This window comes from Sinohyriopsis cumingii, unplaced genomic scaffold, assembly GCF_028554795.1.
Source record: "Sinohyriopsis cumingii isolate HCF-2022 unplaced genomic scaffold, ASM2855479v2 utg000349l, whole genome shotgun sequence".
Lineage (NCBI taxonomy): Eukaryota > Metazoa > Mollusca > Bivalvia > Unionida > Unionidae > Sinohyriopsis > Sinohyriopsis cumingii.
Genome location: NW_028315889.1, coordinates 274,228 through 301,675, shown reverse-complemented (window position 1 = coordinate 301,675; position 27,448 = coordinate 274,228). Strand labels below are relative to the sequence as shown.

Here is a 27,448-nt window from a genome sequence, read left to right as displayed (position 1 = left end):
GAGTTGCAACGGATTCGTTTTACATCAACAAGAAATACCTGAATTCGGTAACTCGTTTTATAACTGATGATGAAACATGGGGTTCGTGGAGAATGAAAGAAGAAATGGTATATGATTATTGTGAGTCCGATGACGTTGAGATTAAAGATAGTTATTATAAATCAGAATTATTAGAAATGTCAAGTGCACCATCTGTGTACGATTCAGTGTCCAGACACAAGACTGTTTATCTCAATGGGCCGGGAGGTTCTGGTAAGACGACTCGAGCGATTGAATTATTTCGGAATTCAGATATGATCGTGTTAACACCTACACACAGACTCGCGCGAGAGATGAAACAACGTGGGGTTAACTCATGCACTTATCACAGCTTTTTTCAGATACGAGGGCGACGCATGGACCCCTGATCGAATGGGAGAGAAATATATTCCGAGGATCATAATTTGGGACGAAATATGTACGGTACCGTTAGAAACATTAAGAACATTTTTCAATTGGTTATTAATAAAAATTACAGCTGTGATAATGTGTGGCGATCACGGTCAATCACCACCTTTTGTTGGACCATTTCCACATTTGTGGTTAAAAGATTTTGTTGATTATTACGAAGAGATAAATGATGATTATAGAGCGCTTGAGGCAGAATTAAACGAGTTAAAGAAATTAATCAGACTACAACCGAATAAAATTCAATGCGAAATAATGCGTAAAATAATTTCAGAGACTTCAATGAACGATTTTCTGCAAACGTGGAAACCAAACGACTTGATAGTGGCAAGTAGAAAGATAGTCAGAGACACACTTCAACAACAGTTATTTCAATTGCACAAGAACAAATTCGGGGATTACTTGTAGTTGTTCACGTGTAAATCTACGTTGATGAGCAGTCGAATCCAGTCTGTAGATTGCTGTTCTACCAGTAGATCTATTTCTGTTAGATATCTTGCGTGTGGTAATACTCCAAATAGGATCAGTCGCTCTTTTTTATCACCTTCAAGTTCACCTGATTCATATAAATATCTCACAGTGACATCGCCCAGTATTGGTTATGCTGAAAAATCACGTCGCTGTACGGGTACATGTTTTTGGTAATTGCGTTAATAGGTTTCATGTTGGTTGTTCGAGTAATTTCATTATTTAATGCAGCTATCACACCTGGTAATCCTGCAACCCATTCGCGTGATCTCTTGTCCTGAATGAATTCCTTCGCGTATTGATATCCAAATAACCGCTCAGCAAGAGTTCGATTAAATCGCTCAAACAATTACCTGATCACGACGAATCGCAGTATGTCCTCGTCTGATGGTGACATTATGATGCTTCATCAGCGATGATACTGCACCCTGAAATTCTTTGCCAGGATCAACTTGTAAGAGATGCGGCCATCGTAGACCACCTCGTTGATAAATGCGTTCAAAAGCAGAGGCAACCTCAGATTCTGTTTTAGTCGTTAACGGTTCTGCATCTTTGTATCTACTTGCAACATCAACTACATTTAGCGCGTACTTGTATGTAATTTGACGTCTTAGAATTTTAATAGTATCAGTGGCAGAAAGAATATATCAGCTTGATGAACTTCATTAGGAACACTAACATCAAAATGTGCAAAGTGAATTTGTTTAGTCGGTGGTTGGTAAATTTGCCATATTGCCTGTTTGGATAACCAATTTTTAGCAGTAACGCGCGTAACTTTTGCTGCTTCAGCGAGTTTAATAATTGCTGCGCTACCCCTCCAATATCCTTTTGAGGAATAATAAATCGACTCCATTATAATTAATTACCAGCACCTAACGCTAATTTACCTTTCATTGCGGATTTTATTAACCAACTAGCTAATTTTTCCTTGAGAGATTTATCAGTGATGGAATTTAGCGCGTCAATTAATTTCACATCCGCGAGATGCCTATCTTGTAGATTTTTACTTTTATAAGCTACATCATGAGCATGACACGCCTTATCAATAGCTTTTATCGGATACTCACCTGGTTTTGGTTGGTCTTGGTTGTCAAGTCTGATATCAAGTCGGGTTCCAGGGCCACAGTAATTATATCCTGGGAGATGTTTTCCTCCTGAGTTTTTTAGCCCACGGAGTCCCTGGTAACTTTGTTAATTTTTGCTGTAATATTACCCCCGTGTTGCTTTTCTTTTTTACTTGACTTTGGCTTTGGCTATGATTTTGGTTTTGACTTTGGTTTTGATTTTGGCTTTGACTTTGGCTTTGGTTTTGGTTCTGGTTTTTCACCTGACTTGTCAGTGGAAATAAATTTAAGTTTCTTTCTACCGCATGGCTCACACTTGCCCGTAACCGCAGATCTATTAGTTTTTGTTGTAATGGTTGTTAGATCACTTGTTGGTGTGCGCGACCTGCATTTCACACAATATAAGTCCATATTTATTTTATATTATTCTAATGGAGATCACTGATTTTTCTGCTACAAAACGACTAGAACCAGTTAAGCATCACGCAGCGCTACCATTCTGTTCGTATGATTATTATAGGTCCATCTGGAAGTGGTAAGACGCAGTTGTTGCTTAATTTAATAATAAAGTGGATGAAGTGGGATAAATTATATTTGGTAGTTCCATTTGTAGACGATCAACGATGCTACGAAGTGTTAAAAGATTTGAATGAAAGCGCAAAATCGTTAAATGAAAACGGAGATGATGTTGTTGAATTTATAACTGACATCAATGAAGCGCCAAGTATTGATGATATTGATGGGTCAATTAACAATTTATTTGTTTACGATGACGTAATGTTGGATAAACAATCAAATCCTGTCAGGATATTTTCCAGAGGTAGACACAAAAACACAGATATAATTTATGTAACCTAGCGATATACACAAATTCCTAAAGTGATCAAGGATAACTATAATATTCTTACTGTCTTTAACGGAGTTGATACTCACACGTTACGAAATATTCACAGACCTGGTGTAGCGGCGATATGGACATAAATAAATAAAAAAATTTCTTTAGTCGTGCTAAAATAACCCCGCATGGATTTATAACAATAAACTTACACGATCCTAGAACATGGTATCGAGTTGGTCTTGATAATTTTTTTTAATTCATAGCAGCAGGGAGGGCGACGACAACGAATTGGTTCATTTTTTGTAATCGAAGCGCCATCAATGAGTTTTTCAACCAGAAACCGTATTTAGACTAACTCAGGAGGACCTCCCAAGGAGGATTATCTCTCCAAAGGTTCCTCTTGAAACGTAGTCGACGTTATTTCTGGTTGAAACCCTTTTTTTGGAGACCTTATTGTGACATTGGGAACCTTATACATGTTGTAGGATTCGCCCTCCCTCCTGCTACTTCAATTCCAGGTGACGATATTACTCCTTAAGGTAACCGTAGCATAAGTTTATCGCATGTGCGACGCATAACATTTTCAGACAAAAATGTGATCCCGTACCAAATAGGTTAGAGTAAGTGTTTACAAACCCATTTTCTACTCGGTATAATACAAGTACGACTCTTCGCCCTATAGCTTCGTAACAGAAATAAGCCAAGCCAACACGTTTTTAGTAAAATTATCAAATAATTTATTTCTTTTCAAATACAAAGTGAAATATTAAGAAATTACAGTATTGTGAATTAAATCCAATAAAAACCATTAATGTCCAAAATGATAGTGTTCTGAATTAATCGCAATAGTCATGAGCGTGCTGATGTACCCATAATCTTCAATTTGCTGATGTACCAATAGTCTTGACTGTGTTGATGTACCACTCGTCTTCGATGCATTAATTTATGACAATGATAATTTCCATTATGTCTTTGAGTGTGCCTTCAATAATCCCAAATTAGAGTTTAGTCCAAAAAGTAAAATGAGTGACTTCTAGTGAAAACAATTAAGTAAATGATTAATCTCAAATTATGTCTATATATACACACAATACGATTCAATAGACTGATCTTAAGATATGAATGAAGACTTTCTTAATAATATCTTCTTTAAACACATCCCCACTTGACCTAAGTCACAAAAGAATGTTCTGAAAAACTAATGCAAGTTTCCAATATACTGCTAAGAAGACCTCTTACCAAACTCATGAAACTTTAGGTCTTGAAACTAAATGTTGCTGTATGTATCGCTGTGTGTGACATGAAACCATATGTTGCTGTATGTATCACTGTGTGGGACATGTATAATTAATTTGACTGAATAATAAACTTGGCTCAAAGTACTCTTTGAACATATTTATTTGACAACATCTTTTCTGTTTACGTCTCCGAAGAGTGATAATGATAAATTCAATTGTATTGGGACACTAAAGTTAAGCAGGAAGGGAATTTTGAGCTAATATAGCAAGAAATCTATCACCAGGCTGAAAAAGTATTTTCTTTGCAGGTCTGTCATACTTTAATTTCATTTTTGAATGAGCGGAGTGAAGATTAGTTCTTGCTGCATAACAAGCCTTTGACAGCTTATATCATGGTCAATAAATATTGGTTGCTGACTTGGTCTGTGACATGGGACCGAGACAGTCTACCATTGTTCGGCTACATGGTTCGTCAGATGCATTATCATGATGCATATGAGAAGTAGGTATCTTCTGGTTTGATTTTCTTACCATTTGATAAGTAAGACAAGATCTTGAACACCACCTTTAATTGTCTCCTGATATAAATTATTACAAATCTTGTGATAAGTCTTAATGCCTCCTAAATGACAAGTCAAGTGAAGTTACATTGACTAGGCAGAACATTTCATGTTTATATTACGTAGGAACAATGAATTGATAGCTCACTAAACAGTTCAGCACTCGTCAGCAGCGGGTACCTCTGGTGGTTTTCATAGTCTCATAAAGATCCCTTTTTCCACAAAATAACAAACTAGGACTTATGTGGCTTTAGTTTCACTAATAGCGTTCTGAATCAAACAGGAGATCTCAGGATATTGTTCCGGTTCGACAATGAGTGATTGTCTTTTGTCACCAATATTTAAATAAAGAGGATGATTTTTAAAAAGAGGATCACTATAATCAGTACTTCTTGAATGATCAAAAGCAGGAGTAAAAGTGATTTCATCACCAGAATGGCCAATAAATGTGTCAGCTAAAGCAGTACATTCCTGATCACCATCATTCTCAAGAGCCCTCTTTGTCACTGCGCCAGTAACTGCACAGGCAAGATATAAATCTGGAATTCAAGTTCAACAGGATCATGGTTCTGATCCGATGAAGGGTTTTCATTTATCTCCAGCTAGGCCATTGCCTAGTAATAAATAAATACCCTTAATAGGTAAAGAAGCCACCACTTCGACAGTCACGGTCCTGGGGTTAAGTCTGAAGTCAAGCTGACAGAGTAGAGAGGGACATTGATAAAGCCGTACTCTACTCAACGAATGAATTTGCTTTTACTAGAAATTAATTCTCGAACAAGGGCAAAGTACCTGATAATAAAATACTCTTAGAAGCTCCAGTGTCCCTTAATATTTTAACAGGGACAGACCTGGCTCAATTACCAATCTTTCGACAAGAATATTTCTTAATTTCCTGAAATAGAATACGCCTGGGATTTGTTCGACGGAAATAATATATTGCTTTTAATACAAAACAACCATCTTAAACTGTTTGAAATAAGAGCATTTTGGATAACGCTAACTTTATTCTTTTGATTAGTTAAAAGCGGTTGTAATCAGAAATGACATGCCCTTCAGCTTTGCAAGAAGTCCACCTAGGAAGAGACAAGGATTTCAGATCGCTCTTATTAGATATTTTATTTGTTTACAGTGGTGTCTTATCGAGATTTGGAGGTACGCATTTGAAACTGTCTTGACTATGTTACCCAATATACTGCTGAGAGGAAGACTTATTGACAAATGAAACTTTGCGTCAAGGAATGATAATCATCTGTGTGAGAAGCCTTTCAAACGTGCCCACCGTTTGCTCATCACGATAGATCTTGACTTGACTATGGAGTAATTTTTTTTAATTCTTCGACTAATATGAGCTTTCTGAGGTTATCATAATCTTGATCAATTGTCTATGCTGAGCACCATCTCTCAAACAGTTGTTATTGTTCGTTGCATTTTCGACATGGGTTTGCCTAGTCTGTTTCGTACAACCTTTCTCGATATGCGTCAGGTTATAACTCTTGAAGACATGTTCCATAACCACATCATAATAAGCACTTTGGCGTATCGACAGTGAAGCATAGATTTTACAAGCTTTTCTAGCATTCTGAATTTCTTGATTTTTTAAAGATTCTTTTACTTCCGAAATATGATAAGGTCTAGTGAACTGAACCTAGTCGTCCCTTTACTCAGAATCTAGAATCTAACCAATCTTGGGTAGGGTTTGAATTATTATTCAATACATCAGATGTTGATGTGAATGCTTTTTAGTTTTTCTAAAGATTTCTTAAATGTGTGAAACTGAAATTCGTTCCAGGTAAATAAGCACCCGGAAACAAAGTCAATTTGAATGTAAAAGACAATTGTAATATCTTTGAAATGTTAGATAAATTCAGATCCTGGACTAGCCTCAAATTTCAGTTACACCTCGATAGTCTTAAATTATTTAACTGAAGGAAGCATAAACAAGTATGTTGTCCAATCAACAAATAATTTATTTCCACAAAATACAAAGTGAAACTTCCAGAGGAACGAATTAGCATTGTGAATTAAATATCAACAAATCCTAAATTTCATATCACAAGTCAAATAATAATAAATATTCGTAAATAAGGTTAGTTCTTGAACTTGATGTCTAGAAAATATCTTAAAAAACATGACAAAAGTAAAGGGGGCCATAACTTTATAATAATTAGCGGATAAAGGTCAAGCTGATATGTATATTTATTTTTGCAACACTTAGTACACAATTTTATTTACGTTTTGTAATTTTTATTCATTTTTGAAAATTGTAATATTTTTAGTTAGATTTTCCCAAGGTGACCCGAGTCTGTTAAAAGCGTAAAATTACATAGGATCTATAAATAGATGATGACTTATATTCATAATTGCTAATAAAAATCGCAATAATAAGATTTATTGGCGCCTTTGGATTAATTTCTCACTGGCTGATGGGGTTTGGACTGTTCTATAAGAATTCAGTAACTTCCTATTGGTGGGGCTAGGTAATATGACTACGCAATTTCGAGGGAACGTGAGTAGTAAGATTCGTCGCGTGAGGTATATTGTGACATGTGGTCGTAATAAACGAACAGTGTATATAAGGAGAGAACCATGCAATTAAATTCATTCCGATTGTGGAGTCATCCTCATTTCTAGTGTCCTTGTTGTAAATCTTCAGACTTGTTTTACGTTGTACTTGGATATTATTCGAGAGGATGTTGTTGGTTTAACGCCATTTTTCAGCACACGATAGGCTATACATGGTGGTCAGTATTAATGGTGGAGGAATAACCCGGCAAAATCGCTGAAAGAAGCACTGACCCACGAGAAGCTACTTTCTCACATACCCACACTGGCCGAATCCGAGACTCGAACCCACGCAGACAGAGGTGAGATGGCAATGATCCGTAACGGAGAGCGTTTTAAACCAATCGGCCACTCGGGGCCCCTATTCGAGAGGGAAAAAACATTTGTTTGGACTGTTAAGTGGTAACAGAAAATGACAATCATTTGGACAATACTATTATTCTGGAACTGTTGTGAGTTATTCGAAGGAGTTATAGACAACGCCATCGCGACGAAATGACACGATCCCTGGCGGACCAGTACATTTCCGGTTCTGAAATATATACCGAACTTTCCATTCATTTGGGCTTTGATAGAACTTTGTCAGGATTATATTTGAATTTACTTCATAATACTGTAAGCTCCTGTCACATTTTCATTGATAACTTTGGTAATTAAATAATTTTTTTAAGTTTTATAAACCTTGTAAGTGTTTCTTTCTTCTGTTACTTAGTTTATTATCACAGAGTTATAAAACAAGCGCATAATATAAATCAAAATATGCACAACAATAGGCATAAGGTATTTTGCTGTTAAAACTTACGAACGCATGCCGAGGACGTCCCAGTAGGGTTGATCCATTTACCAGACTCGTCGCACTCCACATACAAGGCCCGGGCGAGTTTGACATATCCAGGGTTACACTGATATGCAGAGCACGTGGCTTTGTATTTCGTGCTGCATATCGCTGAGACGTAGCCACCCTCAAATGATTTGGGACAATTAATCTCTAAAAAATATATTATTTTTAAAATATTGCTTTCTTAACTGGCATGCGACACTCAATGAAATCAAGATCTAAAAACTCAGCATTATTACTTCCACTGATCTAAAAATTGATGATGGACCTCTCCAATAAACATTAGTCTGTGACAAAATGGGAAATGTTTGAAAGTCAAAGGTTTTAGGCATATCACTGTGATGGTAAACAACAATAAATAATTTCTTTCAACATATTGTTAGCAATGATTAAGCGTATCTACATTTCAAGTCACCGAAAATCAAATCACCAATATTAAATATTACTCTATGGGATATGCAACAAAACTGAGATTGAGAGAGAGAGAGAGAGAGAGAGAGAGAGAGATATCCTCATTTAATGTGTACCGTACCTTGACACAAACTTGCCGGATTATGGTTCCATTTCAAATTGCTTCCACAAGCAATCGTTGATGGCGATATAGAGGGCTTGTACCCCTCATCGCACGTGAAGCCGCATGTTTGGCCAGGTTCTCGGATGCATGCGAGGTTGAGATCACCTCTGGGAATGTAGTAAGGACACTGTTGTCCATCAGGCCCTGAAAACAGAATGATATTTTGTGTCAGCATTTGGTACATGGACCGGGTCGGGTTTTTAACTAACCAAAGGTGGAGGTTATGTGTGCACATACTGTCTATGTAATAGAGTTAACGATCTGTGAGTTACAAATTACATATAAGGGAAAGCATAAAGAATCCGTAACGCTAGCATTTATTTTGCATGAAAACATCTACTTACTCTTCTTTCATATTCATCTTACAAAAGATTTGGAGGCAAAAAAGCTTATGATTATATATTTATTCACGATCTAATAATAAATTTCATGACTCTCGGTATAAATAGACCCAATGCTTAATTTTATGTTTTACTGACGATGGTCATGAATACTGCAGCAGTTGTAACTAATACGTGCAATGACAGTGCAATTTGCATAGATACTCATAATGCTATGATACCATATAGATTATTTCTTGAAGAGTTGTAGACTTTACGATACACACTGATAATAAATATTAATTTTCAGTTTAGTCAGCATATCAGAAATACAAAATAAAGCAACAACAACAATAATGACAGCAACAACTATAAAGGATACAATAATAATCGTAAGTTCAAATGTACTGTGACGTCAACCGAGTGTTGCTCAAGCTCCTTTGTTTGATCGCGGAAGGCTGAAATGGTATTTTTCGAGGCTATGTTGATACAATTTGTCTTTATTACCATTTAAACGCATATGATTTAGTGTCTTCTATCGTTTTGTAAATAAGTTACGAGTTATTATTGTTGCAGTCAATGTTTTTTTTCTTCTTCTTATTGATATATAAAATTTGAAACAGTGTGAATGTAATTCATTTTACACAGTGTGGATGTAATTCATTTTGCACAGTGTGGATACAATTCATTTTGTACAGTGTGGATGTAATTCATTTTGTACAGTGTGGATGTAATTTATTTTGCACAGTGTGGATGTAATTCATTTTGCAGTGTGGATATAATTCATTTTGCACAGTGTGGATGTAATTCATTTTGTACAGTGTGGATGTAATTCATTTTGCACTCCAGGTATATAGGTCTGATAATTAAATATGAAATTCACAAAATCTTTGAAGTCAAATCATTATTTTAATAAAATATATTATTATAAGATAAATTACTTTCTTAAAAAATGGAGACAGTTCTGGTGGCCTAGTGGTTAGAGTATCCGCCTCGGATGCGATAGGTCGCAGGCTTGAACCACAGCAGAGTCATACCAACACTTTACAATACTGGTACAGCAGCGTATATACTGTACATACCTTGCATTTATATCACACATATTTGCCCTTTGCACGGAGTTTAGACTACAGGCAACTGTTTACTGACAGAGTGAATTAATTCCTCACATTCCTTCCGATTGTGTATACTAGAAAATGTAGTTCTGTGCCTTTTGTTGCTATTTAATTATCACCTTTGCATACTGATAATTTGGTTGTTTTCTTTTTTGAGTTTCTATTTTTATTAACATTGAATTAGATCAAAATAAGGGGCACTTGTTATTTAAACATGAAAGATGGCTTTAATGAAAAGAGTAGAGCACTACAAACACATGGTTAGCTACGTCATGCACATGAAAGCTCAACTTTTCACGTACCGGTTCATGGGAATTAGTGTAAAATAAAAACTACGTGAAATGACGAAGCAACGAGATGTAATTAAAATAGTTTAATATATTTACAGATCTAAGCCATTAGATTGATTTAATAGCATTTCTACTTACAATAAGCATCTCTCTCTATCTCTCTCTCTCTCTCTCTCTCTCTCTCTCTCTCTCTCTCTCTCTCGGTCGCTCGCTCCCTTCGGTCGGTATATCTTAACGTGTACTCTCTCTCTCTCTCTCGGTCGCTCGCTCCCTTCGGTCGGTATATCTTAACGTGTACCTTCATCCACAGTGGCAGAGACATCCTTGTATGACACACAAAATCCTCAACGCCCGCCTTTTCATAAATTTTAGCCTGTATCTTGCTACGAGAGAGAGAGAGAGAGTGCAGTCTTTGGAGATTTTCATATTTAATTAATAATATTCGAGTCTTAGAACATTATAATAGGTTCAAGAAATAAAAACGACAACAAAGCACTAAATACATCACAGTATGTGTGCCACGTAACCGAGAAATTGCCGTATACTATCGACAGGCTGTTGCAACTTTGTATCATTGAGTATATAAACACTGTAAATAAATCCCAAGGAAAGTGCCCACATACCATTACGACGAACCATATTCTTGTAAGTTAATTGGTGTAATATGGTTTCGAGGTTTACATTCAGCGCAAATTCTTTTTCTCTCTCACTCCATATTTCTGCGTATTTTGTCCTTTATGCACGAGAGGGGAGAGGGAACGGAAAGCATAAATAATTGCGATGAAATTGTGCATATTTAATTTCATGCGTCACCAATGATTAATGAGTGAAAGGTCATCATTGATATGTAGTTCTAGATTCGAGAGCACTCAGTTGCAAGAATGTCTATATATGCGTATTATTGCGCCATGGGCGGATCACAATTTGATATACCAATAGTATTAATTTTTCATTTACTGTATATTTCTTTTGGTACAAACCATTTTGAAAGAAACGGACGACGTCTGGATATTTACAAAGAATTACGGACCGCTCCGGTGAACTAGTGGTTAGAGCGTCGGTGTCAGATGCGAGAGGTCGAACCCGGGCCTAGTCACACCAAAGACTTATAAAGACGGTCCTAGCAGCTACCTGGCTTGGTGCTCAGCATTACGAGGTTAGTGTTAGGATTGTTCGGCCTTGAGCTACATATCTGCGGCTTGACGCCCCAAAGCTAGAGATATGACGGAAAAATTGTTATAGCTACCTTAAAAATCCAAAATACACAAATGCACACACACACGCACAAACACACACACACAATTACGTCGTTCACATAACGTAATTAAATGATATACACTATCAAAGAATCTTTTTTCTACAACGGGATCAGAAAGGTGCACGAGTCTTAATGAAAACTAAATTAGGGAAATCCTAATAGGGAGACAAGTTGTTATACATACAATGGTATATGCCTTATAAATGCCTTATTATTACCGCCATAGGGATGCATATTATCTAACCCATTAAGACAGGAACTTTCTCTCCCCATGCACAATATTCGTGGGCATGAAAGAAAAATTACGTAGAGAAAGCCCAATTATACACGCACAGCTATCGAAATGGTGTTAGCAAATAGGTTGCTCGACTCATAAAAGTATGTGTGTGTGTGTGTGGGGGGGGGGCATGTATTTAAGCATATCATTGTTCAATAATAATGTGTGTCTGTGAGACAGTGTGTTTGAGTTGGATTTTTAACGTAGCTTTAACAATGTTTCGGTTATATCGATACGATGTCTGAAGTGGTGATGTCTAGCACTGGGGCATCATACCGCTGGCATGTAGGATCATGTCCCACCCATCATAATGTCAAATGTTAGAAACTGCACTAAGTTTACTATCAAAATATGTTTTTACGATCGAAACCTTTCATCCACTAGAGTGTATTTATAATAAATAATTATCTCTCTCCGTCCCTCACCTCATTCCTATTTCTTCACATGGCTATATTGTTTAATTATCATTCTTTCTTTGAATAGAAAATAAGATATTGGATTCAATTCATTTTGTAAGATAGTCCCCAGTAGATTCACAGTGCGAACTAAAGAAAGCAAGGGTTTCCAATCTAATCATCATGATCAATAATAATAATAATAATAATAATAATAATAATAATAATAAAAATAATAGAATTACTTAAGCATAAACTTCTCAGGTCTGGGCTCCACTCCGTGGAAGTTTGACAGGTCACCTCAGACACTGATGTGTTCCGTATGTAGCCTGCTTCGCATGAAAAACTGCATGTCGACCCAACAACCGCTTCACATGCTGCGGAGAAGGCCCCTTTTGATATTATGGTAGGGCACGGCTTTGCTGTGATATAGACAGATTGATAGAAATACATACAAAGAAATAAAAACATTTTTTCACGTACACATGTTATACATATACATGCGTACAACGTTAGGTACCAATAAGGGAGATAAGTACGAAGGTATTACATTTACCTTAACATGCATAGGTAAGAGAGTCGGAAAGTAGAGATTACAAACCAGGAAGCATAATATGAAAGGAAGGAAGGAATGAACAAGGAGCAATAGAGGAAGATACTGAATATTTGCACATCAGAAAGTCAATAATGTCATGATCAAATCATTGTCTCAAACTTTGTTATATATTGTATCAGGAATAATTCCAATTGTTCTTTGTATTTGCATTTCAAAATCACGAGTGTCACGGTTCTTATATTCACCTTTTGACGTATTCAAAGAATGATGAACTTGATGTGTTTTTACGAGGTTTAATTTATATTCATTTTTAAGCATCAACAAAATAAAAATAATAACGTAGCTGCAATATTTTGCTATTTAACGTTGTTTGTTGCTATTTCACTGTATGACAATCGTGGTTATTATGTACGTGATATTTTGATTCAAGGAATGTACGTTCGAGCATCATGATGATTGTAACGTAGAAAGATGTGATTCATAAATGCAATTTTTTCTGCTTTCTTCAAACATGCTCATTCTAATTATCAGAAAGTGCACAATTAATAAACATACGTGTACAGAGATCACTGGTACTATGTAGCCGCTGCGAGGAAAAGGAAACCCATTGCCCGGATGTGGAACACTCAAGCCAGGACACTGTGTCATCTTTCTTGTAACCTTCGTGGCAGGAATAAGGACACATTAGGTCCTGTGTGGCACACCACCATGTCACATCACCGTGGGGGATGTGCATGTCACATGCTGAAATATCGTTTTAAATAGTTCATTAAAGATACACTGTTGCTCTTACTGTTACCGATCATTACATAATTTGTTTTAGGATAATGTGTTTCAGAGGATAGTATGCTTTCCTTCCACCAATTATAAATCGGGCTCCATCTGTCTGTGCCCTTACTGATTCTACTCGATCCATCTCGTATAAATTTTGTGGTGGGACCTTTCTTTGAATAAAGTATGGAATAGAAGAAAAAAAAAAAACAATAAATATTGAGTCATCAAAAATGAGACACCACACATAAGCGCAATTTTTCGTCATCGAAAAGTAATTCACGTTAGAAATTATCGCATTTTTTGGATGAAATTACAATCTTAAAACTGAGCAATCGATTGATCGTTTTATGCTGGATGACGTGCTTTTTCAGTCACATACAAATAGTGGGGATGGTGTACTTCTTTCTAGCTTGTAATTCTCGCTTGCATGTACTTCTACTTTAGATACTTGCAAAATGTGTAAACTAAGTAAAAGTAGATAAAACCTTGTTTAATACATTGCAGAGTAGAGCTTCTTCTATTGACTGTGAGAAGTTACAATAAAATTCAGGTTAATTGCCTCCTTTGCAGTGCATATCGTGTCTTTCTGGATTGTAAATGATTTGGTAATATCTCCAGTCAGGTTCTAAGTCTCTTTGAAAACCACATGCCAATTGTTGTTTAGATAGTATCTCATAGAGGAACATTATGGAACCTTTTTACAAAAGACACTAGAAATACTCATGGTCATCTACAGATCAGAAAGTAAATCCTTTGTCATAATGAAATAAATATACGTTTTGTTATAGATGAGAGAGAGAGAGAGAGAGAGAGAGAGAGAGAGAGAGAGAGACATACAGAGAGAGAGAGACAGACAGAGAGACAGTGTATGGGGTATGGGAGAGAACATTCTAATAATACAGGCCTAGAAGCTAGCCTACTGCACCTCATGTAAAATCATTATAAGATAGACGCTCATGAACGAAATGATCCTATGTCATGTACCTCATGTCAAAGCATTATAATAATGACGCTCATGAATGAAGTGATACTTATTAGTCATGTACCTCATGTCAAAGAATATTATTTGTATCTTTGTACCTTCATTTATGATGCTTTATATATCTACGTGCCTCGATCATAAGACCATGATTCTAAAGTTACTCAAAGGTAGTCTATAAAATGTAAGTTTCTGCATTAGTGTCTTTTCAAACAGTTAGTAATTTTGTCATGTCTTGATTAAAAAATCCTTCAAACTTTGCATGAAAAGTACTATAAAGACACGTCAGTCACCAACATCATGCGCAAACCGGACATAGCGAAACCTCTTTGAATAAATTACATGATGACGTTGTTGCGCCCATGTTTATCTTCCTTTTTCATCTAAGCGTCTTGGCATTACAGAAATTCGATATGGATTGCTGGTTGGATTAATTCTAAGTATATTGATACAATATTTTCAACATTTCAGAGGCATTAATGTAGATGATATGTTTCAATGCACATTCTTTGATTATATATATTTAAATTCATATCCGTTCATATTAAACAATTGTCGTACTTATATAAATATACTGGACCAATGATCGTTGGAGACACGTAAGGCCGCCAAGTACAAACTTACTATCCAACGTGCATGCCATATTCATTCATTTAAATTGCTATCATTTGAATCACAAGAAAGGCTTAAAGAACTTTTTTTGGAAGGAAAAACATCGTTTTAGACTTTATACAAACGTGTATTTAAAGTCATAAGCTTGATAATTTATAGTGATTTTAAATGTGGTTAAGGAGAATGAAGAGTGTTTTTAAATTTCGATATGATTTCAAAACACTGTACCTAGCGTCTTGTTTTGTACGATCAATTTAACTTGCCTAAGTGTCGTTATCGTTGTATAATTTGTAGAGCATATCTGTAAACAACGTAGACAAGGACCTGCAGTGGTCCACTGCTTAGTGGTATAATCCGATGTAGTATAATGCGTCAGCAGATCAGGGTTTACACTGGACCTTTTCCAGCGTAAGTGAACGATTACAATGGACCCTGATCTGTTCATGCATTATGTGATATACATCGATTAATACTGTACGTAACATCATTTACCCCGATACTATAATACTCAAAAACGTCCTCTTGCAGCCTTCTTTACTGCTCTTGAGAAAGCAGGTCAAAAAACAGGTTTAGAGCAATTTCCGATAAAGGTAAATACTTACAACATGCAACGCCACAGATCAATACAATCCACATGAGCAGAAAATTAATCAAACCGATCTTTTCCATGATTTTTTTACAATAATACTTTTCCTGTCCACAGTGATCAACGGAGTATATTTAATGCCCTACGCAGAAATCAAACCGGTTTATTCCAGCATACAAGCATCAAATCCAGGTAGTAAATAGGCAGGTAAATTGATTTGCTGAACGTCATTGTTATGCCTGAATGATTGCATATTTAATACAACTAAAAAGTTGGTACTGGAAGGACAAGGCCGAGGAACTATACGCAATAGCCGTTTATTTTACCGTATTATCCATAACATGATTACCGCGTATTTTATCGCGGATTCTTTACATATCTCAACAGCGCGGTTTACATTGCCGTATTCAAGGACACGGTGACTGTTACAGTATCTTCGATTTTGTTATTTTTCCGTTCTTTTTTACATAGAATGTTACACAAACAAAGCACACATTAATGTTAACGGTTAGTTAAAACGGAGGAACTACTGATCCGACGACCCGTATTGAACTTCAATTTTGAACTTTTTCTGGGGGACATTTTTTTTAAAATAGCTTTAACAATTTTTCAGTCATATCGACACGATGTCTGCAGTGTGGCAGTTTATAGTGATGTCTAGCACTGGGGCATCATGCCACAGACATGATGCACGATGTCCCACCCAGTCACATTATCCTGACACCAGACCGACCAGTCCTAACACTAATCTCTTAATGCTGAGCGCCAAGCGAGGCAGCTGTTAGCACCATTTTTGTAAGTCTTTGGTATGACTCGGCCCGGGGTCGAACCCACGACCTCCCGCATCCGAGGCGGACGCTCTAACCACTAGGACACCGGAGCAGTCTTAATTTTGAAGGTTGCATAACAAAGCATTCTTGACTAAATCAGAGATAAAACTTTAAAGCAAACAAGAACAAAAAATAACAACTCCCCATTCAAACTAAGACTGATTGCCTGAGTGTGGAATTTTATTTCTCTTCAAGCAATAACAGAAAAATGATTCGAAATACAAGCACCAAATACTTTTTAGAGTTGGTTTTAAAATTCATTTTTCTTTAATAATGTTACAAAGGAAAATTATTTTCAAATATTTCTAAAAAAATTAATACATATAGTATTGAATAACATGCATAGCATAACATCGCATAGCACATCACAGTCTAGTCAAGTCTATCCTAGCACAGGACAGCACAGCAAAGGACAGCACAGTACAGCATTACATAGTGCAGTATGCTATATATAAAAATACATTTTACCAATTTGACGAAATTTATTTAACATTATAATTGCGTAATTTGCAGAAATTAAGTAGGCATAATATATCATAATAGTTTTCAATCATAATACTATTTCGTTCAAAATTTTAATATGCACGAAAATTATCATTTAGCTTAGCATTACAGTAATGGGCACACATTGTAGTAAAGATGCTGAAGCAAACAAGCAGAGATGTAAAAAATGTATAGTATTTTAGGTAATTTAAACTTGAAAATGAAAGCAAAGAAAATACTCACAATGAAATATAGGTAGATGTTTTAGTAAAATGACCTTTATTTATGTTGATGTAAAATGTTTCGTATTTATTTATTTTTTTAAAAAGAAATCGGACTTAGAAAATTAATTCGTGTGTGGTTTGAAAATACATTTCGTACATTTAAATACCATTGAGTCCAGTGATGACATAGACGCTGCCATTATCAAAAAATGCCTCTCTTTAGCAGTATTATTCTTCGGTACAGTGCTGGTTCATTTACTGCTTCCCAGCAACAACGTCTTGCTTGTCCTTATATTTGCAGCGTATAGCTCTCACCAAACTGGGAAAAATGCGTCGACTGGTCAGGAACTACACAGATCTCTTTTTAATTATAAGTGTGATGCGTACAATAGGCCCTGATTTGTATATTTTTCAGGTAGGTCAGGGACTAGGATGTTCACAACTTGCAATCATAAGGGGAACGATAACTGTACACCCTGATTTGTATTATACGCCATTAAGTCAGGGAGTAGGCTGTTCTCGTGCAATAATAATTGGAACGATTACAGAAGACCTGATCTGTATGATGTGATGACAGGTCAAGGAATACACTGTTCGCTTGCAATCCTACGTGGAACAAATACAGACGACATGATCTATATAATGCACTGGAAGTAAGGGACTACGCTATCATCTTGCCATCATAAGTGGAACGAGTACACTACACTTTACTCTATATAATGCGCTGACATGTCAGGGACTACGCTGTTCGCTCGCAATCATAAGTAGCAGTATATTATTCAGTATATATTGATCTTCTGACGCATTATAAATAACCACAAGAAGTCATTTTGCTTTCTTTTATACAAGTCGGGATTAACATAAGTAAAATCAAATCAACAACAACAAATTAGCAGCTGTTTGAAATGAACTGAATTATTGCACATGTTTACGAGAGATAAAGGTTAGGATCGTTATAGTCATCATAACCAGAAAACGTATCAAACCATTCTTTACAAATCTTATCCTCGTTTCCATGATTATCGACAATGATCAAGGCTTGAAGGCTATAAAGATAAATGCCATAGATCTGTCCTTTTTATCAAAGTGCTTCATCCGGCCTAATGTGATATTCAACATGTCACAAAATATGAAGTGTTAATTCAAGAACAAGTACGTTACATGCACGGAACTCAGGTCTACAAATTATTAATGATACATTATATGCAAGTTGGAAGCGGTTGTTGCAAGAGTATAATCCCCATATGTCGAGGTCATTACCCGAAGGTGAAACACAAAACCCCAAAAGTCATTTTGCTTTCCTTTCTTTTATACAAATTGCGGATAGGAAGGTTAGTATCCTATTATTTTGTTTCTAGGGTCTGTTTCAAGTGGTGGATAGAATGTTAGGAATTTTGTTTTTGTTGTTTTCTTTAAATATAAGATTCGAAGATGGGGGGCTGTTGTGGCTTTTCCAAAGAAGTGTGATATAGTAATGCCCCATTTTAGTTTTTACCAAAGAAAGTATTGGATAGTGACATGGTGGCCTATATTTCGTTTTAACGGGATGGAACTTGGTATCCTAGGATTTAGAAATAAATGTTGATATTAGGGTGGGTGGTTTTATATATTTAATATACTTGAGGTTTATGGAGTGTGTGTGTGTGTGTGTGTGTGTGTGTGTGTGTACCTTAGGTTTCCTTTAAAGAAAACGGAGGATAGGATGGTTATGGTGGCTTTTAACCAAAACATTTGCGAGATTGTAATGATATAGAATTTCTTTGTTCCCAAAGTTTAGATGATTCCCTGGTGGTCTTGTTTTTTTTTTTTTTTTTTTTTTTTTTTTTTTGTCTTGAAATGGATGATAGGTGGGTGGTGCCCCGTGAAATATGATTTATATACTACTATCCGTAATAATAATAATAAAAGAAAATAATAATAAAGTAGTAAGATTAGACTGTTAGATTTGCATATGAATTCGCAGAGCTCGCACCCACAGTAAGGGGTTGTCCATTATCTTAATGAACCTTTGAAGTTCTGTCTTGTTCTGCCACCAACATCCCTGCTGTTACTTTTTTAAGAGGGTATGTCTGACAAACCTTTTCAGCATTAAAAGACTTCTATCAACAAACATGTATATTATAATAGGGCAATTTTGCTTTTAGACTTACCATGGGTTCGCCTAGGAAATTTCTTACAAAGGGACTAAGTTTTCCGAAGCTATTTTATTACAAGGCCAATTTGATTTTGTTTTCTCACAGACTGCGAGTCAAATCTTTGCGTACAATGATTGAGGTCAAATTCTCTGTTCCCTCCTACACGAGGGTCATACCCTTCCCTATACAGAGAGTTATGCAATATAGGGGTCAGGCATATTTTAATAGGGGCCCCGAGTGGCCGAGTGGTCTAAAGCGCTTACCGTTACGGATCACTTCCATCTTACCTCTGTCTGGGTGAGTTCGAGTCTCAGGCTCGGCCAGCGTGGGTACGTGAGAAAGCCTGCCAGTAGCTTCTCGTGGGTCGGTGGTTCTTACCGGGGTTTTCCAGTGTTCTTCCTCCACCAATTATACTGGCCGCCATGATAGCCTATCTTATGCTGAAAAATGGCGTTAAACCCTACAACAACAATAACAGCAACAGCACTTTTTACTATTAGTTTAAGGGTGGAAAGTTTCTATTGGAGATTGTAGGTCCCCCAAATACAAGCTTACCAGTAGAGCCAAACCATACAAGCCGACTACAAAAAGCTGTTAAAAAACTCCGTCAGTGCACAACACATTCTAGATTCTGGGAACACGCTCAAACGCTCGATGATCGTTTCGACTAAAATCAGTGTGTATGCCTTGGACACAAACCTCAGTGTGTCGCACGGCATAGCATGACATGTCATGGCATAGCATCTCAATTATAGCACAGCACATCACAGCTTCGCACAGCACAGCACAGTATAGTATAGTATAGTATAGTATAGTATAGTATAGTATAGTATAGTATAGTATAGTATAGTATAGTATAGTATAGTATAGTATAGTGTAGTATAGTATAGTATATGTAATACTAAATTTTGCCAACTTTATTAAAATTATTCACTATTATTCTTTTATAGTTTGCATAAAATTATAGCTAGATACATCACAATATTTTGGAAGCATTATACTATTTTGTTCCTAATTTTGATTTGTTGACAAAGCTTATTATTTATACAAACACTGCAATAGAGGGCACTCATTATCGCAAAGATGCTGAAATAAAATAGCAAATATATCTGCATTTTATTTGCTGCTAGGAAATTTAAACTTGAATATAACAGAAAGTGACCCCAATGAAATACAGCTAAATATTTTATTTTATGCTAAGATATAATGTTTCGTAATGTTTTTAACATATTTATTTATTTAATTTATTTAGTTATTTCGTTTAAATAATGGCATCGGATATAGAAAAAGAATTTAAGTGCTGGTTTGAAAATGCATTCCTTAAATTAAAAGTGATTAACTCCAGTGATGAAATAAACAAAGCCCTATCTAGCAATACTATTTTTGGGCGAAACGAGTGTTCTTTTGATACTTCCCAGCAGCAACGTCGTACTTATCTTTATTACTTTTACTGTGCATAACTCTGATCAAACTGATCCGTATTACACGTAAAGTATGTAGCTCTCACCAAATTGATCCGTATTACATTTACAGTGTATAGGTCACATCAAACTGATCCGTATTACACGTAAAGTATATAGCTCTCACCAAACTGATCCGTATTATACGTACAGGATATGGCTCTCACCAAACTGATCCGTATTACACGTAAAGTATATAGCTCTCACCAAACTGATCCGTATTACACGTAAAGTATATAGCTCTCACCAAACTTATCCGTATTACATTTACAGTGTATAAATCACACCAAACTCATCAGCGACACTATTTTCTATTGCAATCACAAGTGGGACGAGTATAATAGGCTGTGATCTGCATACTATTAACAGTTCAGTAGACTCTGATCTGCATACTTTTCACACTACAATATGCCCTGATCTGCATACTATTCACAGTTCAGTAGACTCTGATCTGTATACTTTTCACACTACAATTGGCCCTGATCTGCATAATGCTTCAGTAAGTTAGGGACTAAGCTGTTTACGGCTTGAAACCATAAGGAGAAATTTACCTAAATTGTTGAAAATAAACTTTTTAGAAGTCAAAGGTTGTCTTCATTTCCGAAACTTCTTTAACGATCGCGCCTACATTTTTAAAGCAAAATCAGTGGCTACAAAAAGTTGAAATAACATTTTGTTTGTTTTACTGTTTTTTATTGGTAACTATCTAGGTGCTTCTTCAGAAAAAGAAGTTTAATAAATATAATTTCTGGTAAAAGATTGTCATATTTCTACACTATAAAATGAAAATTGTAGCTGAAACTGTTGAGCGGAAAACGTGATGCAGATATGTAAATGGACAAGTAAACAAACCTGAAGGTGTATATATGTACGTATATGGCAAAAATTTAAATAGCCCTTACGAACATTATATCGAAGACAAAGTTTAGTTTAAGAATGTCACATAACTAAAATCATATTTATGTTCGAGTCTGCAATTAAACACATGCATAGCCTCGAATTTACAAATTGAACATTTACTTTACAAATGCCAAACTTAATTTAATCTACATTACTATAATTAATACACCGACATAACAAAAATATGCTTGAAAAACTATTTTTATTAGGATTTTCAATATAAAGTCAAGTAATGAAAACATATTTACGTTGATTGTATCTCTTGATGTTTCTATAAAGCAACACACACAGGTATGAAAATAATGTGGAGAATCAATGTTAAATATTAGCAATATGTTCAAGCAATAATTTACATATATTAAATTTCGAACGTAGTTCGTTAGTATATATTTGCAATTTATTATCAATGGACATTTAGAACTTTATTTGGTTTTTGTTAGCTACGTTGTATTGGGTTGTCGTTGTACACGGGAACAGAGTTACATTGATGCCACGACAAAATGTTTTATTACACAAGCCCTTTCAAGCAACACTTTTCTTGTATCGTTAGTGTTGCTGCCCACAGAACACGGTAATTGATATATATAAGTTGATTCCAGAAGGATTCGCAACTGTTTGTTCATTTGTAGGTGGGTATTCTTTGGATGTGACTTGAGTCTGATAGGTACGACGGGGTAGGTCCAGACTATTTGCTGGATATAATGTCGATCCTTGAATCGAACGAAGGCACATTAGGTTCGTCGGGTGCTACCACACCGGTATCGTTTGAATTATGATTCTGTTCAATGCTGGTAACGTACCGTTCAGAATATCATGCTGGCCCCATGCACCTAGTGGTTACATGTCCAAACAATCTTCTTCTGTGTTATGTTCGTAAACTGGACCCACAAATAAAGAAAACTTTATACTACATTAACTGAAAAATATTTTTCTATTTGTCTCATTTTCTCTTGCTAGCATCGGATTATCTTCTATCTTTCTACTGATAAATGCGATATTCGTTTTTATATTCTGAACATTCCTGTTCTGAGATGATATAAAAATAACAACAACACTAGTAATAATAATAATATAATAATACGAATAATAATAATAATAATAATAAGAAGAAGAGCTATGCTGCAAAAAGGATGTAGCATAAGATGATTGTCATTATTTCTATAATATATTATTTTTTTAAGCGTCCGCCACGGAAGAGAAAGGTTGTGGGTTTGAACCCCGGCCGAGACATACCAAAGACTTGCAAAAAATGGTACTAACAACTGCCTCGTTACGTTTTCAGCATTAAGAGGTTAGTGTTAGGACTGGTCGGCTTGGTGTCAGGATAATGTGAATTGGGTGGGATATCATGCAACATGTCTGCGGCATGAGGCCCCAGTGCTAGACATCACTGTAAACTGCCACACTGCAGACATCGTAGCGACATGACTACGTTAAATATCCTGATCAAACACACACACACACACACACACACACACACACACATATTGTTTGAAGTATTGTCTTCATTCATGACACCCACCGTTAAGAAGACGATGCTGGTGACATTATGATGATAATAAAGTGGATGATATCGACGATGAAACAAATAATGATGATGATGATGGTTACAGTATGATTAGAACTATATTCTTAACCCTGGATAATTAAACCTATGGAGACTGTGACAAGCATGGTGGCTATGACGCATCCAAGAGCGATCCCCACAACGCTTAATTCATTTCTCGGAACAGCATTTGTTGTTTCCTTTAAAGAATATATCGCTTCATCTAGAAATTATGTGTAAATAAATAAATAAATAAATAAGACACTGCCGTTGATGTTTCTTAATGCTAAAAGTGATGTTTCACAGACTAAAGTTCCACCATTACAAGCGAAAAGCTATAGGGTGCACATAATACCTTAATATTTTGCGCCTCCGAAAATAAATATTTGAGGACAGAAAGTTTGTTCCCACATATAAATCTTTTCTGTGCTTTTTTGGTATCTCACAAAAATCTATTCCATCTTATACGGTTCTGAATAAATAAGCAACTATGCTGCTTTCAACTAGTTCATTAAATGTAGTTTAATCTTTCTTTTCTTCCTATAACTATCATGTTATGTTAAGATCTACATATTCAGTCAAGGCTTTCAATAATGTCTGTATAAGACGAAAAGTGTTCTCCTGTTGACTAGACTCTTACCGTTACTTTAATATGCTTCCTTTTTGGAAAGACAAGACAATAAGGTACACAGTCACTTTTTACGACTTTTAAAACGAGTCCACAAAATGTTACCCTGCTAAATTTATGGATGCTAAACATTCATCTCGAATTATTAGGCTAAGCCATAAGCGCACGTTTAGCAGGTTAGCAGGAACCTTCAAACTTCCTCAAATCTACAGGGTATATAATTAATGCAAGGAAGATAACTAGCAAAACTATTTATGACACATGTTACCTGATTCTATGCAAAGTAAATTTGTATCAACATCCCACAATTTGTTTTCCTTGTAGGTCAGCCACGTGATAGAGTGGTTCTTTAAGTATCCTTGGTAACACTCATAGGTACAGCTTTCCTGCGGTATTCGGTTACAATTGCAGTTGATATAACCTCCATGAAATTTCTTATGGCAAAGTTGATCTCAGGAAAAACGAAAATATTCTGATTTGTTTTATCTCGAAAGGGTCACTTCAGAGGTACGCTAAAACAGAGGAATGGGTCATGTGATAACCATGCACATAATTATTCGTTAAATATTATTCCTTGAATGCGAACATGATTATTCGGTGTCACAAAGCAGTTAATTATGGAATTAAACATCCCGTTCCGCGCTGTCCCTAATATTGGTTCGGAGAGTGACACATATAACGACTATAACCTCTATTACAGGCGCCAGAATATACTTCGCCAGTCAGCCAACTAAGCTGCAGACTGTTTTCAGTTTTAACGATTCATGATGACAATAATGCTCGGCGGTGCCGTCAAGGCCTTTTCTGCCCGCTTTCTCAACATCCCGTCCAGTCGCTTTGGCTGTTTCTTTTCTACTCACTCTTTGAGCGTTGAACCACTACATCTACAGGTAGCTGGATGTATTTACCTGAGACACCTGAGATTATTTGTCCATTTGAAAAAAGCAGTACTTGGGCGAAACGAGAAACATTTTCCCCAAATGCTGTCTTTGCTCTGTTTTATCTCTTTTCGCGACTTCCAGTAGTGCTGCAGGCGTTTCAATAAACTTAAAATTTAGCACGCTGTAGAACGTGGGGATGTTGATTTCTAGCAATGTTTGCAAGCAATAAACCTTGGTACATTTAGCTCTTGTAAATACGGGATATATTTTATGATCGCGCTCCAAGACTATGGAGGATTGAGCAACTTGGCTGCTGCAATGCAATCTGAACAAATGTAAGATGCGATGACCATATGCAATACTATCTTTAGCCATCTCCACCAGTTAAGATTGAGCGTGTGATTCTGTTTGCAAATTTTTTAAATTAAGTTAGTTTTGTAAACTTGCGGAAACTTAGTCACAGGCTCAGACTTAGAGATGTGTCACCTCCAGATCAGGAGACCATATACTATCATCCCATCGTCGTCGGCGCCAGGTAACACAGGAAGCGGATGTAGACGTCAAATTACAGTGTGAGTTTTAGGTTAGGAATGGCAAGGGCATGTAAAGCATGTTTTACGAAATCAAACTATATGCAGCGCAAGTGGACGAAAACAATCCCTTCACAGTCGAGAAAATCTTCAAGAATTTGGTGAATTGTGGCCACAATACGGTATTGGTCCGATGGGTTTATTTCATAGAAAACTGTCTTGTAGATTTCTGAGACTACTGACGTAAAACATTTCAAGCAGATCTAAACACTTAGTGTGGGGTGGGGTGGGGGAAACTCGCCGTAGGGAGAGGTATATATATATATATATATATATATATATATATATATATATATATATATATATATATATATATATATATATATATATGGATGTATGTATGTATGTATGTATCGTCTCGCTCATGAAGCATGGATCATAGGAGGGCATTTTAATTGGTTATTGTCTAATAAAGGTGAGGAACTATTGGATTCTGATAAAAAATTAAATTAATTAATAAATACTGTTTTAGAAAAATAATTTAATAGATGTTATAGATACTATAATGGAAATAAACGGGAATATACATACAGTTATGCTCACAATAACGGGAGCCGTTTCGACTCTTTTTATATATCAGAAGGACATGTCGATATAGTAACAAAATGGTTGAATTTAACAGAAGAAATATCAGACCATGAACCAGTGGTACTAGAATTAACGATCATTAATACAATCAAATGGGGACAAGGACTGTGGAACATGAACAATGCTCACATGCTCGGCGACGAGCATGTAGACATTGTTCATCTATGCTTGAAAGAAATCACTTCAAAATGTTATGGGGATATAATGGATAATTGGGAAATTATAAAAAAGGGAATAAAACAAATTTCAAAATATTACAGTAAAACTAAGAAAATACAGAAACCCTGGGTAAATGAGAAATATCGTGAAATACAATGGAAAAATGGTCTTATAACGGAACAAGAGGAAAAACTTCTCAAACAATGGAACAAATTAGAACAAAATACCACTCAAGGTATCCAAATAAGGGCGGGAAAATTTGGATAAAGTGTATAAAAAGAGTAGGGGACTTTACAAAAGGATAGAACTATAAATAGGTAGGGAAAAGAAAATAGAGTGTATAAAGATAAATAATGCAACCTACAGAGACAAAAATATATTTTAAAAGGCATTAAAGAGTACTATGCAGAAATGTATAAGACCCAAAATTTAGATATAGAGTTATAAACGACTACATAGTAAAAACTAATTACCAAAAAATACCAGAACAAGATAAAGAACAGTTTGTTAAATTTATTACTGAAAATGAAATTCGTAAAGCAATTAACAGTTTGGATAAAGGGAAATCGCCAGGGTCAGAAGTGATTACATCTGACTTTTATATTGAATTTTAAAACGAATTAACTGAAGTACGAGAATTGCTATATAATAATAAACATTTTTAGGGGGAAATGCCAAAATCTCTGAGGGAAGGGATAATTACACTAATATATAAGGGGAAGGGAGATAGAAATCAAATTAAAAACTGAAGACCGATTACACTACTAAATACTTACAAGAATATACTAAGCAAAATTATCACCAACAAAATAAAACCATGCCTAGATACAATGATTAATGCAAACCAAACCTGGGGGGATAGGTAGAACATTTTAAAATAACACACTATCGATTGGATCAATAATTTATTTTTTAACTAGTAGTGGGGAAAAAGGTGTCATGTTTTTATTCGATCAAGATAAAGATTTTGATTGAATTGAGCATGACTTCATCATTAAAGCATTGGAATCCTGTCGTCTCGGCATAAATATCATCAATTGGATAAAAGCCATGGACGCAACCAAATTTAAACTGGTGGAGTATATGGAATAAATGGGTAGGTATATATATGATCGATCTCCATACAAAGTAGGATGTTCCTGTACCTGCGTGACAAATAGGTGACTGGAGAAGTGGCCTTCAACAGGCACCTAATAAGAACTACACTGCAGACTGTAACAACCATACAGATTCAAAAAATCAAATTATTTTAATATGTATCCAAACTTCT

General features: G+C 35.7%; 1 protein-coding gene across 4 annotated transcripts in view; it reads right to left on the bottom strand.

The window, feature by feature from the left end:
- The window catches only part of LOC149774295 (P-selectin-like), a 144,434-nt gene that overhangs the window by 31,008 nt on the left and 85,978 nt on the right, over positions 1 to 27,448 (bottom strand). Inside the window, exons 1-5 of one of the 4 annotated variants that reach the window (XM_089945465.1) lie at positions 15,771 to 15,906; positions 13,359 to 13,547; positions 12,493 to 12,669; positions 8,551 to 8,736; positions 7,983 to 8,168 (exon numbers count right to left, since the gene is read on the bottom strand). The exons of the other annotated variants lie outside the window; for them this stretch is intronic. Coding sequence (XP_089801591.1) covers positions 7,983 to 8,168; positions 8,551 to 8,736; positions 12,493 to 12,669; positions 13,359 to 13,547; positions 15,771 to 15,837 — 805 coding nt within the window. The 5' untranslated portion in view covers positions 15,838 to 15,906. Of the gene's footprint in view, positions 1 to 7,982; positions 8,169 to 8,550; positions 8,737 to 12,492; positions 12,670 to 13,358; positions 13,548 to 15,770; positions 15,907 to 27,448 lie in introns of those variants that run through there. 4 annotated transcript variants of the gene reach the window in all.